Here is a 19,583-nt window from a genome sequence, read left to right on the forward strand (position 1 = left end):
CATCATCGTAGCACAAGAACGATGACCAAAGTGCTTAGTTGCGGCTTCTATTGGCCCACTCTTTACAAGGATGCAAGTGAACTAGTGAAACAATGTGATGAATGTCAACAGGTCAGTGGAATATCAAAGAAGAATGAAACGCCTCTCACAACCATTTTGGAGATTGACATTTTCGATGTGTGGGGTATTGACTTCATGGGCTCATTTGTGAGTTCTTGTGGAAATACCTACATCTTGATCGCGGTTGATTATGTGTCCAAATGGGTTGAGGTTTTTGCTTTACCCAGCAATGAGGCAAGAAGTGTGGTGGTTTTCTTGAAGAAGAATATTTTCACAAGGTTTGGTACTCCACACGCTATTATAAGCGATGAGGGGTCACATTTTTGCAGCAAGATGTTATACACTTTGCTTAGCAAGTATGGTGCTACTCACAAAGTCACAACTCCTTATCACCCACAAGCAAATGGGCAAGTGGAAGTCTCCAATCGGGAGATAAAGAGTATCTTGTCCAAAACAGTGAATGTTAATCGGATGGATTGGTCCAAGAAGCTTGATGATGCATTATGGGCTTATCGGACGGCTTACAAAACACCTATCGGAATGTCGCCATACCTGTTGGTATTCGGAAAAGCTTGTCATCTTCCAGTGGAACTAGAGCACAAGTCCATGTGGGATCTAAAAAAGTTGAATCTTGATTGGGATGTAGCCGCTAACTTAAGGGTTGCACATTTAAATGAATTGGATGAGTTACGGTACCATGCTTATGCAAGTTCGTCCTTGTACAAAGAAAAGATGAAATATCTTCATGACAAATACATTTGGAACGAAGAGTTTAAAGTGGGCGATATTGTATTGTTGTTTAACTCAAGGTTGAGGATGTTTTTTCGGGAAGCTAAAGTCTAAATGGAGTGGTCCTTTTGAAATTGTGGGTGCAACACCTTTTGGTGTATTAGACTTGAAGAACAAAAATAATGAAGTATTCCGAGTCAATTGTCATCGAGTGAAGCACTATTTGGGAAATGTTCGAGATAGCCATGTCGTGGCGGTCATTCATTTCAATTGAGGGTATATTGCGCCGTGTCGCGACGTTAAATCAGGCGCTTCTTGGGAGGCAACCCATGTTTCTTTTCCTTTTTCTTTTTGTAGATAGGTGTTATTTTTGTTCTAACTTGATTTGAAGTATGCTATAGGACTGAGTGTGACTTACATGAAGTATGGACCAAAAATTTGGCTAAGTGCTCTAAGAATTGCAGACCGCAGTTAATTTGTGCAGACCGCACAATTATGGCTACTGTAGCAAAAGTGTAATGCGGCCGCATAATTATCTTGCGGACCGCACAAATGAAAGGATGAAAATACCCATTCTCTGATGTTTAGCCTGTCGAAAAAAAGGGTGATGTGCGTCCGCACAGGAAATATACGACCGCACATGAAAATCTGCGGCCGCATATAAAATTGTGCGGATCGTAGATGAGATACTGAGATGGATTCACCAGGTAATAGAGTGCGGGCCATACATGAAAATGTGCGTCCACACTCGCTCTTCTTTCCCTTAGCCAACCAACTGGTATAAATAGAGGAATAGGGCCATTTGTACATTTTTCACACTCTGAACAAAAACAATAGTGCCCTCTTGAAATTTATTGGTGATTTCATCTATCCACACACATAACATCTTTTACCAGTCACTCATTACACTCATTCATATGGTATGCTTCAAATTTTTTGTTAATCTTTTTCTTTTAATTTGTAGATTTTTAATTCTTTTTAGGCCATTTGTCACTAGAATTCAATTGTGTATCCATGTGGGGGTAAATATTTAATGGGTTAACTAATACATGCTCTATGGGGACTAGTTTAACATATTTTCATGCTTCTATGATGTTGCCATGTCAAATTGTGCATGAAATTGAAAAACCTAGCTAGAAAAAACTGAACTGTTCGTAATTTTTGAATTTTGCGGCCGCACCTAAATTTGTGCGGTCCGCAGATTTTGATTTTAGGGAAACATAGTGAAATAAGGGATCTATGGCCGCAAGATAAAATGTACGGACCGCAGATTTCATCGCGGTCGTGGAACAACCTTTTTACTGTCATTAGAGAGTCCCTACCTTGAGAGTCCAATGTGCGGCCGCAAGTTTAATTGTGCGGACCACAGAAATCATGTTACGACCGCACATCAGCCAATTCTCTATCATCAGAGGTGCGGCCGCAAGTGAAATTGTGTGGACCACACTTTACTTTTGCTGTCGCGAAACAAAATTATGCGGTCTGCAAGTCCTTATCTGCGGCCGCAAGAAAAATTGTGCGGACCGTAGTTCTTATTCTCTCAAAGCATGCTTTGATTGAACACCCTCACTGCTTACTCTAGTTATTCTTTATTTGTACATCTCCTGTATATGTATGAACATTGAATTGCAACTAACAATTACCTTTGTTTGATACAGACAATGGTTCGATATAGAGGATGCGGCGATACCTCAAAAGAGAGAGGTGAACCTTCTCGGGGACGAGGCAAGAGTGCCTTAGACCCTGGCCAACCAAAGACAATAAGGAAGAAAGCAACAACCGACAAAGGGAGAGGTGCAGATCTCTCCGAGATGAGCTCATATATCTAGTCTAGGGAAGTATCAGAGGGCAACTCAGCCTTTGTTCAGGAGTAGCCGGCCTTACAGTCGAGGCCGCCAGGGAGATACCAGCTCAGGGACGAGCCATCATCATCTCATAGCACTTCTTAGGGATCGTAGAGTGCTAGTCAGGCTTTTGATCCATCAGCTACACTAGTCCCTGAGGCACATGATGTTCTTGTTTATGATATCCCTGATGATGACAGAGGGGGATATGCTACAGCTGCCGGTCTTGAAAGATCAAAGAAGAAATAGGTTTAGGAGGACCGCTTTGTTAGCATGGCCTCCTTCACCAGCTTCCGTGTATGGTGGTCAGCGAGGTCGCTAACTCTTGAGCGATAGTTTCTTTTGATAGATTTGGAGAGGTACAACCCAACAGTTTTGAGACAGTTCAAGGCACGCAAGGGGTGGATGTGGTTCACTCAGAGTGTAGTGGATGCCAAAGGGTACTTTGTCCGTGAATTATATGACAATGTGGCTCTTATCAAAAAAGGGGATAAATGTGACTAAAGTACGTAACCTAAAAGTGAGGTTTGATCAACATACACTCAACATGTACTTGGGATTTGAAGATGTTGAGTCGAAGGAGTATTTGGAGAAGTGTGCACTGGGGGACGAAGTCTGACCTTGGTTAGCGGAGATTCTTGCACCACCAGGGCCACCAACACCATGGATTGCTGCTAGGGTTCCCATACAACGTAGCACACTGAGCTTTGAGGCAAAGGGGTGTAAGACATTTGTATGCCGCAGGTTGGATCCATGTCAGAATTAGACTCACATTCTGATTCCTTGGGCAAATCTAGTTGCTTCTATTATGCTCGGGTACCCAATCAATGTGGGTGTCGTGATATCGGCCAACATATCAGTAATCACTCGTAAAGATGACTCGTCCTACCCGTATCCCAACACCATTACAAAATATCTCACCGATGTAAAGGTCGAGCCAAAGGATTATGATACAAAGGTGAAGCCGAATAAGAAAGTTCATCCTCCTACCACCATAGGCCAGTCTGATAAGCAATAGTGGTAGCTCCTGAGACAGTTGTTATTCCATCCGCTTTGGTTGAGCCTTCCTCCAATGCCACACTTATGCCTCCACCATCATCCACATCCCCTACTGCAGCTCCTACCACAGCTCTCACCTCGGCTTTGAAGCCAGTGCCCATGCCTACTCACCCACTATCTGCACTATGAATCTCCTAGACATTGGCGAGTCTCAATAACCGGATGCATACAGCCACTGTAAAGCTGACTGACTTGTCCAATATTGTTGCAGCGCAGTCCACCTCACATGCATCACAGGTTCCTTCTGACATTGAGGAGACATTAAAGAAAATTTTGGAGAATCAGAAGACTACCATGGACACCTTGGTACAACATGGATCAGTGATTGAAGAGTTGGGAAAGGAAGTAAAGGAGATGAGGAAGTCCCAGGCCAGCAAGAAGTCAGTGGACAAGCTCTGGGGAGTCGTGACCAGGATTGCTACAGCCGGAGATACCCTATTTGATATATTGCTTGACCCATACCATTCCGCCCCTAGATCCTTCAGCACCATCTTCACTGCTGGCACCAGCTGGCCAGTCTGAAGAGTCAGACCTTGCTGCCGACACTGCTGAGGCAGTACGTCAGATGTTCACCAACCCAGCCACACCTAGAGTTGAGGATAATGAGATTCAGTTGGCTGATCCTGAAGGAGATAACATTGCTTGGGACACAGAGATATCTAAGGATCCAAAGGGAGTTTTCTTCCATCTTCCCTCTTTTACTCTTATTTTGCTAAGCATTGGGGACAATGCTTACTTTTATTTGGGGGGGGGGGAGGGGAGTTTATTTGACGCATTTGGTACTTTGATACATTTCGCCTATAATAATTTGATGATATTCTATCTTTTCTTATTTATATGTATATATCTTCTCTCTCTGTTACTATGTTTATTCGTTCTATCTTTAGTAGTTTTGCTCATTAGTTTTTTTTTTTATCTTTGTTTTTGCTTATTAGCTTCTTTTTATGTTTTAGTAGTGTATTAGCTCTTGTTTTGTTTAGTTGCTTCTTTTTATGTTTTAGTAGATAATAAACCTTTGGTTTTCTTAATGCCAAGGTTCTTTCCACAGGTAGTTGTGTGAACCGAGTGACTAGTGCCAATGATGGATGGCGTGACAACCTTCTTAAGGGAATGAGTCCATTTTTTTGTTTAGACAATAATAGTAGTAGTAATGAATAAAAAGACCTAATTAAGTCATGCTCGAAGAGTCAACCATGTGTCAATTGGCACCAATATACTTAACTACGTGCTTATGGTTAGAGACAAGGGTTTTGAAAGAAATAACTATAGTAGTGACTTTGTGACTCTTGTGTTGACTTTGGCAATCATCGAGCGGTTTAGTTGGACCATAGTGATCTTTAAACTTGAATGTGGTCGTTGTGGGCCCTCGACTCTGTCATCTTTCATAATTTGGTTGCGTGAGGGGTGAGATAAACTATTGCTAGTCCAAGTATCCGTGCGAAGGGTCTAGAACTTGCCCCGAATGTATGTCAAGGCGAAATCCTAAGTTTTGCTTGGTTTGAGAAGTGATTGTAGGCTATCCTTGGCCCGTTTGAGTTTTCTATCGCCAACCAATGTCATTATCCCTAGTCAACCCTTTTGAGCCTATAGCTTTTCTCATTTGATAATCATGTTACAAGCCTTTACCTGTTTTGTCGTGACCCTCTCTTGGCACCTGAGCTTCCTTAACACTCATGTGAAACAAATGGCTTAAAATGTAAGTTTGAGGGAGAGATGAGGGACTTGAAAAGGGTATAAAGGCACAAAAAGAGAAAAGAAATGACCTCTATGAGAAAAGAAGGCAAGAAAAGAAAAGAACAAAAAAGAAAAATGCAAAAAGTGAATAAGTGGAAAGGCTGAATGGATTCAAAAAGAAGAAGAAGAGGTAATAATCCTAAACATGGAGAAAAAGAATGAAATGATCAATAAAGAGTGATGCTAAGTCTTTCTAGTCCCGAATGAAAAGAAAGTGCCTCTAAGAATTGGCAAAGTGTGAGCCTAAAAATGAAAGATGGAGTGCTTAAGGAAAGGTGTAACCACTTACCCATACGGTATCCTACCCTAACCCAAAATCCTTCATTACATCCCGAAAAAAGTCCTACTTGATTTCAAACTGAGTGAGCTTACATTAGTGGCGATCTACATGAGGGGCAAGCCTATGGTACTTGACGCCGTACTTGTGACATTCTCTTGAGAGAGATGAGTGAACCCTTCATAAATCTTTGGATTGAGTGCTAAATTACTTAAGTGAGCTTGACAAATGAAAAGTAGAGGAGGAAGAGTTTGGAGTCCAACATGGCCTACATGATAGAGCAAGAGTCCTTGATGAATAAAGTCAATTCTAGAAGCTCAAATGTCACAGTAGAACTATATGTGCATGAATGCTTAACTTGTCGCCTTGTTGATAATGCATGAGTAGTGTGGGTAGTTGTTGGTCCCAATTGATGTGTGAATGGATCACCTTTGACTCGCTGAAATGACCATTAACTTTTGGAGGTGGGAACTAATTTATTTGCTTGAGGCAAGCAAAGACTTAAGTTTGGGGGAGTTGATAAGTGGGGATTTTGACTGCTTATTAGCACCTTTTAGCTTTTGTTTTAGTCCGAAAGTATCAAAACTAATGAAATTGTGTAAATGGCAGGAATGCCGGAAGTTTCATCTCCCACGATGAAATTCGACTCAAAAAGGAGTGTTCTGAAGCACAAGGCAATAAAGGGCGTAGAAGCAAAGATGTGTGGTCCGTAGAAGGAATTATGCGGCCGCAGAAGGAATTGCGGGCAGCAAAATTCCATCTGCGGCCTCAACCCAAGTAGTATAACCCAACATTTTTTTCAGCAATGTGCGGCCGCATAACTAGGATTTCACTGACAAAGATTCAAAGTTCAGAGAATATGCAAGAAGACCAAGTCCTGAATCCTTTATGAAGCACGGACCGCACAAGAAATGTGCGGCTGCAGAATCCTCCTTCCCGTCAACTGAAGAAATCTGCGGGTTGCACATGAAATTGTGTGGCCGTAGAACCTCTAGAGGGGCATTTTTTTCTGTAACTTTTGGCCTTGTATAAATAGACGAGTTTCACAAAATTAGGTCAAGTTTGAACATTAAAAATTGTTGTAGCCATTTCTTTTTACTACTTTAGGAAGTTGTACATAATTTGGTGTTTAAACATTATATTTCATCATTTTAATCTTTCATTATGGGTTTAATTAGCTTTTCTTCTTTATTTTTTTCAAATCCCATTATGAGTAGCTAGATTTTTACTAGGGTTGTGACCCAACCCTAGTGTGTAAACTTTATGGGAGATTAATTTTATGCTTGTTTATGATAGGGTGTTACTTATTTAGCTTAGTTCATGCTTCGATTTTAGAATTAATGGCTGCAAACACCGATTCATGCCTATTTGACTTAGTGCCTACTTGAGAAAGAGAGACCTAGTCTAGGATAACTTGGCTAATAAGGAATTGGGTTAATTGAGAGATTGATTAGCCCAATTAAAGGATTCAAACTAGAGATAGTAAGAACCCGACTTGAGCTCATATCAACTATTTTATTTGATATCCATTTGGACTTGAGAAAACCAAATTGGGCAAAATCACTCTTTGGCCGAGAGGTATTGAGTGGGTAACGTAAATTTGAGAGCTATAATACACTCCAATCGGCAAAACAAGTATTAACGTCCTTATCCTATTAGGCAAACACCTAGGTTATGGTCACATCCCTAGGCCTTTAAACTATTTGGAAAAATATCCAAAAATATTTATCTCTAGTTTATTTACCTTAGCTTGCAATCATTAGAGTTATAGTAAAAGTAGAAATTAAAACTCTGTTGTGAAAGTGCAATTTAGGTAGTCCATTCACTTTCTTCAAATATATACTCCTGACACCCCTTATAACTCCCAGTGGATTTGACCCCGACTCATAATTGGGTAATTATTATTGCATACGACTGTATCATATCTCTTATTGAGGTGTGTTATGGACATCATCATTGCGCTATCGCCGCATGTTGAGACGGCAACATTTCAAAGATTAACCGTAGGCTTACCCCATCACCTTCGCCTTTGGGCGCTTCTCGAGCTGTTGGTCGGGGTCCCCCACGAACGCTGTTTTTGGGATCAGTTGGTAAATTGACATCGATGCCCACCTGTGAGTTATCATCGACCAGATCGGCAACTGGGACACCGTTGGAATCAGCAAGAGACACCCCGTTGCTAGGCACCAAATTATTATTTTTGCCATGATTGCCAGACTCAGCATCAACGTTCAAGTAGGAAGACTGAGAATTCGATATTTTTAAGTTGACCTGAAATTAAGACCTTAATGAACAAGCATAAAGTTAGGTGTGTTATGGAGATTTGTATCAAATCACCACTATTATCCTTAGCCCCTCGGTGGGTGCTAAACTGTTTACCCTAAAATCAAATAATAATTAAATCTCTACGCGGTTTTAAGGATATGTGGATTGATTCAACACAAATAAACAAGAATATTAGATAAACAAGAATATTAGATAAACAAGTTAAAGACAAAATAAATGATCAAACCAATTGTAATGTTATGGCCTAGCCTGAACCTAGGTTGAACAGTAATTTTGCTTTCGATTGGATCTTTGGTTCGAGCCTAGTTGTGAATGAAGAACATGACAATTAAATAAGAACTTTTACAGTAGCTAGAAAGCATAAATAAATTTGTATTGCTTTGGTTCGCGTGTTACAATGTGTGTTATATAAGAAAAACTTTTCCTTTATACAATAGGAGAGTTTCATCCTTAGTACAAGTTTTAAAAAGGTAAAAATCTTCCCTTTTCATTAATTACTGATCTATAACCGACATCAAACGAGATTTTTGCCGTGATATCCGATTAGGTACGAATATCACGATCCTCTATCCGTTGTGTATAACCGTTTACCGTATTTTCCGATATCTTAGAACTCGCTCTGGGGTCGAGGTGCTTTGCTTTATCATACCCGATGATGAGCGCATCGTTTTCATGGATCTCGATACGAAAGGCTCCTAGCCTCGATTTCAATCTCGTGCGTCCATGCCCTTCTTCGATTTTCTTCACGGGAAAATCGGGGTATGCATTATCCCCGATTTTACCTGTATATAACTTGATTACTCGGAAATATGGAAAGTATCTCCAAATAATTACCAAAAGAGAGAAAAGTCAAAACCACCTCGTAGTCACTTAAATTTGTACCCATTATTCATCCCGATAAACAAACTTTTATGTTCAAATGGGAAAGAAAAAAGATTATTTTTTGGGATGAAAAATGGGTACAAGTTTAAGTGGCTACGAGACCGTTTTGCTGAGAGAAAATAATCATTATTTATGAATGGGTGTCATTTTTATTTTAAAATATTTTAACTCGTACACCGAACGGTTTGTTTAATTAACAGCTAGTCAGTGTTGACAACCTATAATACATAAAATGGGCCCAATGTTTACCCCTAGAAATGACACCATGTAGCCATTCTAGAAGGTTGTTATTTAGAAATTAGCCAGCGTGTCCTGGATTTTAATTTTTCAGGACACAATATCCTGAAATTTAAATTTTTAGTTCAAATTTTTAGGGAAAAATAAGTACTGGCTAAACCCTAAATAGAAATACTAAAAATGGCTATTGTGTACTTCCTCCCAAAACATGACTTCCCAGTGGAAATTCAAATTTGTTAAGTCCTAATGCAGATACCGAAAGTCGGAATCAAAATACTAACAAATTAAGCTCAAGTGACTAAAATAGGTGAAAAAACAACGAGTAAACGAACGTATATATAATGCATGAAATACATGCGCTATATGTCAACGGGGATAGTTACTCGTTAACATATGGAGCGTTTATTTCATGCGCTATACCGAGTTAGAAACAAGATAAGGATACAACAAAATAGTGGATTGCATATGTGAACAGATCACTCCATTTTGCTACTTAGTTGATATATTGATTGGAACCCAAAATAAAAGCATTCATCTTCTAATCCTTTCTTCGAAAGTGTTCTTCTTTGTTAATCATGTACTTCACTATGGAGTGACACGTAAGTACTATATTTTTCTCTGGCTAGACCGATAGCCAAACCAGTATAGGCAAATACTTAAATACTAGAAGTAATTCCTCTAAAATCCATTATAGGGAAATCCAATTAGACTACTGAATTGTATTTTAACATCTAGCATGCTTAACTACATGCTTATGGTTAGAGACAAAATTTTTGAAAGAAATAGCTCTAGTAGTGACTTTGTGACTTTGTGACTCTTGTGGTTGACTTTGGCAATCATCGAGTGGTTTAGTTAGACCATAGTGATCTTTAAACTTGAATGTGGTCGTCGTGGGCCCTCGACTCTGTCCTCTTTTACAATCTGGTTGTGTGAAGGGTGAGATGAATTATTGCTAGTCCAAGTGCTCGTGCGAACGGTCTAGAACATGCCATGAATGTGTGTCAAGGCGAAATCCTAAGTTTTGCTTGGTTTGATAAGTGATTGTAGGCTCTCATTGGCCCGTTTGAGTTTTCTATTGCCAACCAATGTCATTATTCCTAGTCAACCCCTTTGAGCCTTTCTTATTTGATAACTATGTTACAAGCCTTTACCCGTTTTGTCGTGGCTCTCTCTTGGCACCCGAGCTTTTCTTAACACTCTAGTGAAACAAAAGGCTTAAAACATAAGTTTGGGGGAGAGATGGAGAACTTGAAAAAGGTATCAAGGCAAGAAAAGAGAAAATAAATGATCTCTATAAGAAAAGAAGGCAAGAAAATAAAAGAACAAAAAAGAAAAATACAAAAAGTGAATTAGTGCAAGGGTTGAATGGGTTTAAAAAAAAGAGAGGTAATGATCCCAAACATGAAGAAATAAAAAAGGAGAAAAAGAATGAAATGATTAAGAAAGAGTGATGCTAAGTCTCTCTAGTCTCCAATGAAAAGAAAGTGCCTCTAAGAATTGACAAAGTGTGAGCCGAAAAATGAAAGATGGAGTGCTTAAGGAAAGGTGTAACCACTTACCCATACGGTATCCTACCCTAACCCAAAAGCCTTTATTACATCCCGAAAAAGTCCTAGTTGATTTCAAACCGAGTGAGCTTACATTAGTGGCAATTTACATGAGAGAAAGCCTATGGTACTTGATGCCGTACTTGTGACATTCTCTTGAGAGAGATGAGTGAACCTTTCATAAATATTTGGATTGAGTGCTAAATATTTTAGTTCAAATTTTCAGGAAAAAATAAGTACTGCTAAACCCTAAATAGCAATACTAAAAATGGCTATTTGTGTACTTCCTCCCAAAACATGACTTCCCAGTGGAAATTCAAATTAGTTTAAGCCTAATGTAGATACCGAAAGCCGGAACCAAAATAATAACAAATTGAGCTCAAGCGATCAAAATAGGTGGAAAAACAACGAGTGAACGAATGTATATATAATGCATGAAATACATGCGCTATATGTCAACGGGGATAGTTACTCGTTAACGTAAAGCGCATGTATTGCATACGCTATACCAAGTTAGAAACAAGATAAGAATACAACAAAACAATGGATTGCATATGTGAACATACCACTCCATCTTGCTACTTAGTTGGTATAGTGATTGGAACTCAATATAAAAACATTCATCTTCTACTACTTTCTTCGAAAGTCTTCTTCTTAGTCAATCATGTACTTCACTGTTGAGTGACACGTATGTACTATGTTTTCCTCTGGCTAGACTGATAGTCAAACCAATATATGCAAATACTGAAATACTCGAAGTAATTCCTCTCAAATCCATTATAGGAAAATCCAATTAGACTACTGAATTGTATTTTAACATCTAGCATGCTTAATTACGTGCTTATGGTTAGAGATAATATTTTTGAAAGAAATAGCTCTAGTAGTGACTTTGTGACTTTTGTGTTGACTTTGGCAATCATCGATTGGTTTAGTTAGACCATAGTGATCTTTAAACTTGAATGTGGTCATCGTGGGCCCTCGACTCTGTCCTCTTTTACAATCTGGTTGTGTGAAGGGTGAGATGAATTATTGCTAGTCCAAGTACTCGTGCGAATGGTCTAGAACTTGTCCTGAATGTGTGTCAAGGCGAAATCCTAAGTTTTGCTTGGTTTGAGAAGTGATTGTAGGCTCTCCTTGGCCCGTTTGAGTTTTCTATTGCCAACCAATGTCATTATCCCTATTCAACCCCTTTGAGACTTTAGCCTTTCTCGTTTGATAACCATGTTACAAGCCTTTACCCGTTTTGTCGTGGCTCTCTCTTGGCACCCGAGCTTTCTTTAACACTCTAGTAAAACAAACGGCTTAAAACGTAAGTTTGGGGGAGAGATGAGGAACTTGAAAAAGGTATCAAGGCACAAAAAGAAAAAAGAAATGATCTCTATGAGAAAAAAAGGTAAGAAAAGAAAAGAACAAAAAAGAAAAATGCAAAAAGTGAATTAGTGCAAGGGTTGAATGGATTCAAAAAAAAAAGAGGTAATGATCCCAAACATGAAGAACTAAAAAAGGAGGAAAAAAATGAAATGATCAAGAAAGAGTTATGCTAAGTCTCTCTAGTCTCCAATGAAAAGAAAGTACATCTAAGAATTGACAAAGTGTGAGCCGAAAAATGAAAGATGTAGTGCTTAAGAAAAAGGTGTAACCACTTACCCATACGGTATCCTACCCTAACCCAAAAGCCTTTATTACATCCCGAAAAAAGTCCTACTGGATTGCATATGTGAACAGACCACTCTATTTTGCTACTTTTTTTGGTATAGTGATTGGAACTCAACATAAAAACATTCATCTTCTACTACTTTCTTCGAAAGTGTTCTTCTTAGTCAATCATGCACTTCGCTGTGGAGTGACACGTGTGTACTATATTTTTCTCTGGCTAGACCGATAGCCAAACCAGTATATGCAAATACTGAAATACTCAATGTAATTCCTCTCAAATCCATTACAGGGAAATCCAATTAGACTACTGAATTGTATTATAACATTTAACAATTTAAAAGCACATAGCGCATGAAATACACGCGTTATACGTTAACGGGATAACTGGGCCCATTAACATAAGCGGGTGTATTTCATGCGTTATATATACATTCGTCCACTCGTTATTTTTTCATCTATTTTGGTCGTTTGAGTTCAATTTGTTATTATTTTGGTTTCGGACTCCAGATACCGAACACCGAATATTAAATAAAATAAAAAAACTAACTCATTCATCTGATTCTATATCAAGTAAATAATTTTAATTTATTATCATGTAGCAAACTCTTTGATGAACAAAAAACAAAAGAAAACAACAAATGATGTAGTGGACCCCGACCCATATAATGTTTGCCTTTGGTACATGACTGTACTAAGTACATAAATGGGCCCAATGTTTTAATTGGCCTATTGGGCCAGACAGAACCATCCCAACAACTATAGTAGAGTTCATAATTATTACTCTTGAATATGAGGGTTCACCAATGCCACGTTTCGAATTATGATTGAAGCACCAAAGTTTTTGCTTTAATTTTAAATTTGACAATGAGATTTCAAAAGATGATTCTTTCTCCACTTATTTTTTTAAAAAAATTGATAAGAATTTTTTCTTGGAATTTCTTTCTAAAGTTCCAAATAATTTTTAGGTTTATAAATAGACGAGTTTCGTCACCACTTAGGGATGTACTAAAATGGTTGAAATTCGTCAATTATTAACCATAGGTCTCGAGCTTAAATTCTAATAATTATTTTAAAAGGTGCACCTTACCTTCTCCAATAAGTCTATCCAATACAAATATGAATTAATTGAGTTAATGTACTTCATATGCCAATCATTAAAATAAAGAGGATTTTCCATTTCTTTTTCTTCACTTTGCAAACATTAAAGATCAAGAATTGAAAGTAAATACAAAACATATTGAATAGTCAAGATGCATGCAAGTTGATTCAACAATAAAAATAATATTATATTCAGTGTAATTTTACAAGTGAAGTATGGGGTGAGTGGGACGTACGTAGACCTTAACCCTACCTTGTGAGAGGTAGAAACGTTGTTTTCAATAGACTATGCGCGGGTTGATTCAAGAATTATAAAAAAGGACGGGTTGATGGCGAGTTTTGTTCTCTATCACGTAAAGATAAATAACAAAAAAAAAAGTGAATAAATATAGCATAATTTTTCATCGTCCTCTAGCTACGAAAATTACGTAATTGATGGTGCAACTCAATTCGATCTTACATAGTTAAATACTGAAAAAAAAGTTGCGCATTTTCTCAGGTTAACCCAGCCATAGAATCGTCTTGTCTACACCACACTGCCACCTAAAAAATCTATACCTTTTATCGAACTGCATAGGCCCACCATTTTTGAACATTATCGTGAATACTTTGATTCCATAGGAAGTGCCTTGAGGTCGACATTGGGCGGAGCTACAATATTAGCTATATGTGTTTGGATGAATATAGTAATTTTTGCTTAAATTCTGTAATGGAATTATGCAGCGCGAACTTGAATAAGTCGGAGCCCAAAAATACTGAATACCAAATGAAAATTTTGAAAAGGAATATTGGAGCAATGATAAAGTTGTCTTCGCGTAAACTAAAAGTCACGGATTCGAGCCGTGAAAGCAGCCACTAATACTTGCGCTAGAGTAAGTTATCTACATCACATCCCTTGAGCAAGACCCTTTAGAAAAAAAGAACATAGTTAACTAATGGAACGGCGACTAAAAATAGAGGATCATGTAGCCTTTTGGCTATGGTTCATCTACACTCAAACTTTTCACCACTAATTAAAGAAATATACGTTCATCAACCCACATTACTTATGTTGCCTTCAGCATCAAATGTAGCTTTCTCTCGAGCAACCCATATAGTTGATGTTGCCCTAAGCATCAAATGTAGCTTTCACTTAATTCGTCTCAAATTTCCCCATATACCCACATACACAAGCATTTTTGTTTTTTCCTCTTTGACATTCCTACCCCACCAACCTTATGTAACTATCCATTCACACAAAAAAGTAAAAAAATTAATTTCTATGTATTAATAGCATTATTTTAACCAAGAGGTTACTCTAGTCCCAAGAATGAGTTGTTCTGGTGGTGAGCACCCTCCACTTCTAACCAAGAGGTTATGAGTTCGAGTTACCCCAAGAGTAAGGTGGGGAGTTCTTGGAGGGAGGGAGGTTCTATCGGAAACAGCCTCTCTACCCAAGGTAGGGGTAAGGTCTGCGTACGCAATACCCTCCTCAGACCTCCCTAGTAGGATTATACTAGGTTGTTGTTGTTGTTGTTAATAACATTATTTTAAACCCTTCAGGATAGCCGAGTTGGTTGAGCAGGGACTTCCCAAATAAGAGATCTGGGGTTAAAAACCCACTTGCATATCTCCTCGGTCGAGCCTGTCGCATAGGGTTTGCCTAGTGTAACTTATCCTCCTGTGAGGTTTACATGCTATTACACATGAGCAGAGTTTACCGTATGCGCACCGGAAGGATAGTGCCTACACCCTTGTTAACGAAAAAGAAGCAAAAAATTTTATACCATCGGTTTACTTAAAAAATTAACTACAAATAAAATATACCCAGTGTAAGAATAAATACATTGGCATTGTATATAAGTTAAATCCTATAAAAAAACAAACACATAAAAGACTGGAGAATGTGGTCCTCAAACATCCCTCTCTAGCTTTTGATCATCTTTCCTTTCAAAAATAAATTCCCACTTCCTCATCACTTAGCCTATATCTTCCTATAGCTCCTTTCTTCTTATTTTCATCACAATTTCCTCCATTAATTCTTCGTCTCTTTATCAACTTTTTAAATGGAAGCAGCTGATAATAATGACTTGTTCATTTTTGCCACTGATAATGATGACAAGAAGAAGAGAACCCCCAGTTATAATAATAGGAGTAGTAGTAGTAGTAATAATAACAATGAAAAGATCAAAGGGTCAAGTACTTCAATGAGGTGTTGCCAAGCTGATAAGTGTACTGTTGATTTAAGTGATGCCAAACAATACCATAAGAGGCATAAAGTCTGTGAATACCATGCAAAGGCTCAAGCCGTCGTCGTCGCCGGACTCCGGCAACGCTTTTGTCAACAATGCAGCCGGTTTCACTTCTTACTCTACCTTTATTTGTTTCATGGTCGTATTTTATATTATATTCTGTGTGATTTGATGCTTGTGTTAGGGTAAACTGTCTGTATTATATCTACCTTTCCTTAGACCCTGAGTAAACACAAAATATTTCGCGCATCGGGTTAACCTTTCTGTATGCTTGAAATCTAACTTACAAGTATGTAAATCTGAAAGTGTTCAAAAACAGCACATTTTTAAGTTACTAAAATACTACTAATAATACTCATGATGATTCTTTAGCATGTTGAGTTATCTATTTTCAGCTACTCCTTTTATATCATTTTACACGATAATAATTTATTAGAATTTAAAAAAGAAAGAAATTTTTTTCGGTATGTATCAAAAGAAAAAAATTTAGAACACGTGATCTTACACGTATCATGACATATTTATAACTATAAGCACATGTCATTACTAAGGGTAAAATTAAAAGTTTAAAATTCAAGAGTTTTCAAATATAAAATATGTCATATAAAATAAAATAGAGAAAATAATTGATTTAGCTTGCTTGAAATTAAAGTCGTCCAAGAGGTTAATTAAGAGTCTGTTTGGCCAAGCTGCCAAAAATTACTTATTTTGAAAAGTACTTTTATTCAAAAATATTTTTTGAAAAAGTACTTTTGCAAAATAGCAATTTGTGTTTGGCCAATTCGTTTGAGTAGTACTTTTTGTAAGCTCATTGTGTTTGGCCAATATTTTAAAAAATTACTTTTAAGTATCAAAGTACGAAAAAGGACAGTAAATGTTCAATTTGTCATTAGTAATATTTAGAAAAGAAAAATAAATTTAAATATTTATTATAAAAGAATTCAATTAAAATATAAAACGTAAAGTAAAAATATAAATTAAAATTTTCAATAAATATAAAATATAGTTATTTCAAAGAAATAACAGTGAGTATTTGGTACTGCTTATTATTACATGATAATTTAAATATATCAAAATACATCATTCAATATAAATTTCAAATATACTATTAGGAATAAGAGAAAGAGAATAAAAATATGATTGAAAAAAAAAGAGAAGAGATATGTAGTAGAAATAAAAATAAAAAGGAAAAGAAAAATGTAAAATTAATGAGAGATAATTTGAAAAATATAAATTTATTGTAAGAATATTTTTGTCTTGAACAAATTAATATTCCGCTTCTTAAAAGAAGCTAGAATTTGTAGCTTCTCCCCCAAAAGCAGAAAAACAACTTCTGTTGCTGCTCAAAAGTACTTTTTATTTTGGCCAAACACCTAAATTTTTCAAAAATAAAAATACCTTTTTGATAAAAAATAATAGTAATACTTTTAACTTCTAGAAGCTTGTCCAAACAAGCTCTAAGTAAGTTACTTAAATAGTCTTACTCGTTTTTGCTTTTAAAGTTACTAATTTTATATTAGTAACCATAAATGGGTTACATATTGTATCATATTATATTGTTATTTTAAATATAAAATTTATTTTGATTGTTACTTAAATTTTATCGTATTATACTGTTAAATTCGTAATTATGTAGCAATGAAAAGTGTCATTTTATGTAACATGGTGTGGTCGTATATATCATTACCTTGTTTTTTCTCTCATCTTGCTCTTGTTTATTACATTAATAATCTTATTAACTCCTTTATCCATCTACTTTTTTATATAATAATTTTATCTCATATTCTAATTTTTCATTGTAATATTTTAAGTTTATTCTTCATATTACTAATGCATTATAGCATCTTAAAATTCACTGATAGTCAGGCACTGTTTCAATGGAAAATAGCAGTGTGTAGATAGATCAAATTTTACGTGTATATATGCTATATGTTGAATTTTTGTGCCTTTTTCGTGCATTTACTTCTTTATATTTTGATTCTCCTTCGTGAATATTCTGGCTCTACCGTACAAAATTAAATTATGACATTGTTTGTGTACAACAACAACAAACCCTTGCCTCGGGAAGATACAGAAGTTATTTCTAACCCTTGGCTCAAGGAAATTGGAAAAGAAGCGGTAACAACAAGAGTAATAACACCACCTATCCAATAAATAAACGGCAAATAGATAGCACTGTTAGTATATAAAAGTTAAATCCGATCATTCTCAGAAGCTTCTCATATAATCTATGTGACATGAACTGCAGATTTCACGAGGTAGGAGAGTTTGATGAATCGAAAAGGAGTTGCAGAAGGCGTTTGGCTGGGCACAACGAAAGGCGAAGGAAGACTACTACTACTTCTTCATCATCAGATCAGTCTAATGCTGAAGTTTCATCGAGTAGAAAAGCCATAATAGGGACAGACACTCATCAGATAATAAACTTCCAAGAAAATGCAGCAGCAGGTTATAAACACTTTCAGATTGGATGAAAAACTGAGGCAAAAAAATGGATACGATATGCTTGCTCTCTCTCTTCTGTCATTCTCTAATAAGTTCAGTTACTATAATAATTATCAGTTCGCTGTTTGTGACTTTTATAATCATGAAGTTTGAAGTCTTGAACATATTATTAAATCCAAGATCCTCAATGGTAGTTTTGTACCACTTTATCAAAAATAAATAATGATCTATGGATGTTATTGTATAATTAAACAGCCTCTCTATCTTCATAAAGTGGGGCCAGATTTCGCTATGTGGGATTACGCTTGAGTATGTTGTTGTTGGATATTGTTGTAATTGCCCCCACTACATATATATGATCTGCTTATAATTCTATATCACTCAAAGTTGAGTACATGCATTATATATGTTCAATATACCGTGAAGAATCAAATGCTATACCAGGTAAAAGAAAGAACAAAAAATTTAAAAACAAGAGAGAAATGAGTTCAATACTTGTTATTTTTTGTCGACTTTAAATTATATATGCTGTTAGTATAAAGATCTGTAGAAGGTATGAGAAAGTACGGATCGTCATTGACGGAGAGGATGCAACACTGAAGTACCGAGTTCATCCGAATTCAGTACTTTCGACACTGAGCATAACTTTATATGTAAAAGTTCACTAGAATTACAACAAATAGTAGATATTAACCTATAATTTTAAAAATATAATGAGGTTAACGTTAAGAACCTTAAAGATCGAACTCATAAAGATTAAATCTTCAAACTGCATTTGACTCTTGAACCTATATGCTTAGTTGTACATTGAAAACGTCGGTATTTTATTTTATTTTTTAAAATTCTATACTGTGAACAAATTTGAATCCAACTAATGGCAGCAAACAGGGAAAAAAAGAGAGAAGAAAATGAGTCCTGTTGGTTATTTGGCAAAAGGTCCAAATTACAAAATATACACATGTTGAACCCCTAATTTTCGACTAAAATAATGTAATTAGCTATGACACAGTTGACAGTAGCAGCTAGCTTAATGGAGTTTGGATTATTCGTAATTTGTTTTAATCATGCAGAGAAAGTAGTAAGATTTGCAAGAGGATTAATAAAAGAGAAAACTATGGCTCAAGTTCTTTTGTTACAAGCTATATTGTGCATTTGTGCCACAATATGCACTGCTTGCCACTCTGCTTTTGACATTTTAAGCAGTAATGTTCCCTTAGAGGATTTAGCATTGTTACTTTTCTCTATAGTTTTTTCCCTCGTAAATTCGGCATTACCTCCGAGTAGGAATAATGGTACCAGAAAAATTATTGTTTTATTAGCCGAACTATAACAATTACGTAGTTTATAAAGACCATCGTTGTATAACCATTCATCAAAGGACGCCGTGTTGGGTAAAAATGTAAATCTCTAGCTGCAAAAGTAGGAATAATGATAACCGGAAATGAAAATGACACAAAAATAATGTCAGCAACAAATGAACCTAATATTAGTTTATTAA

The 19,583-nt window shown here is 36.6% G+C and overlaps 1 protein-coding gene across 1 annotated transcript; it reads left to right on the forward strand.

Moving 5' to 3' along the window:
• The first annotated feature begins 15,308 nt into the window (after window positions 1–15,308).
• On the forward strand, window positions 15,309–18,462 carry LOC107789550 (uncharacterized). The gene is made up of 2 exons (XM_016611390.2): window positions 15,309–15,744; window positions 17,889–18,462. The coding sequence occupies exons 1-2, from the start codon at window positions 15,455–15,457 to the stop codon at window positions 18,112–18,114; spliced, it is 516 nt and encodes a 171-aa protein (XP_016466876.1). The 5' UTR covers window positions 15,309–15,454; the 3' UTR covers window positions 18,115–18,462.
• The last annotated feature ends 1,121 nt before the right edge of the window (window positions 18,463–19,583 follow it).

Source organism: Nicotiana tabacum, chromosome 12 (assembly GCF_000715075.1).
Source record: "Nicotiana tabacum cultivar K326 chromosome 12, ASM71507v2, whole genome shotgun sequence".
Taxonomy (NCBI): Eukaryota; Viridiplantae; Streptophyta; class Magnoliopsida; order Solanales; family Solanaceae; genus Nicotiana; species Nicotiana tabacum.

Excerpts from the sequence above, each read along its gene's own strand:
- LOC107789550 (XM_016611390.2), top strand. The coding sequence starts at position 15,455 with ATGGAAGCAGCTGATAATAATGACTTGTTCATTTTTGCCACTGATAAT. Across the intron at positions 15,745-17,888 it reads TTTTGTCAACAATGCAGCCG|ATTTCACGAGGTAGGAGAGT; the intron begins GTTTCACTTCTT and ends CATGAACTGCAG.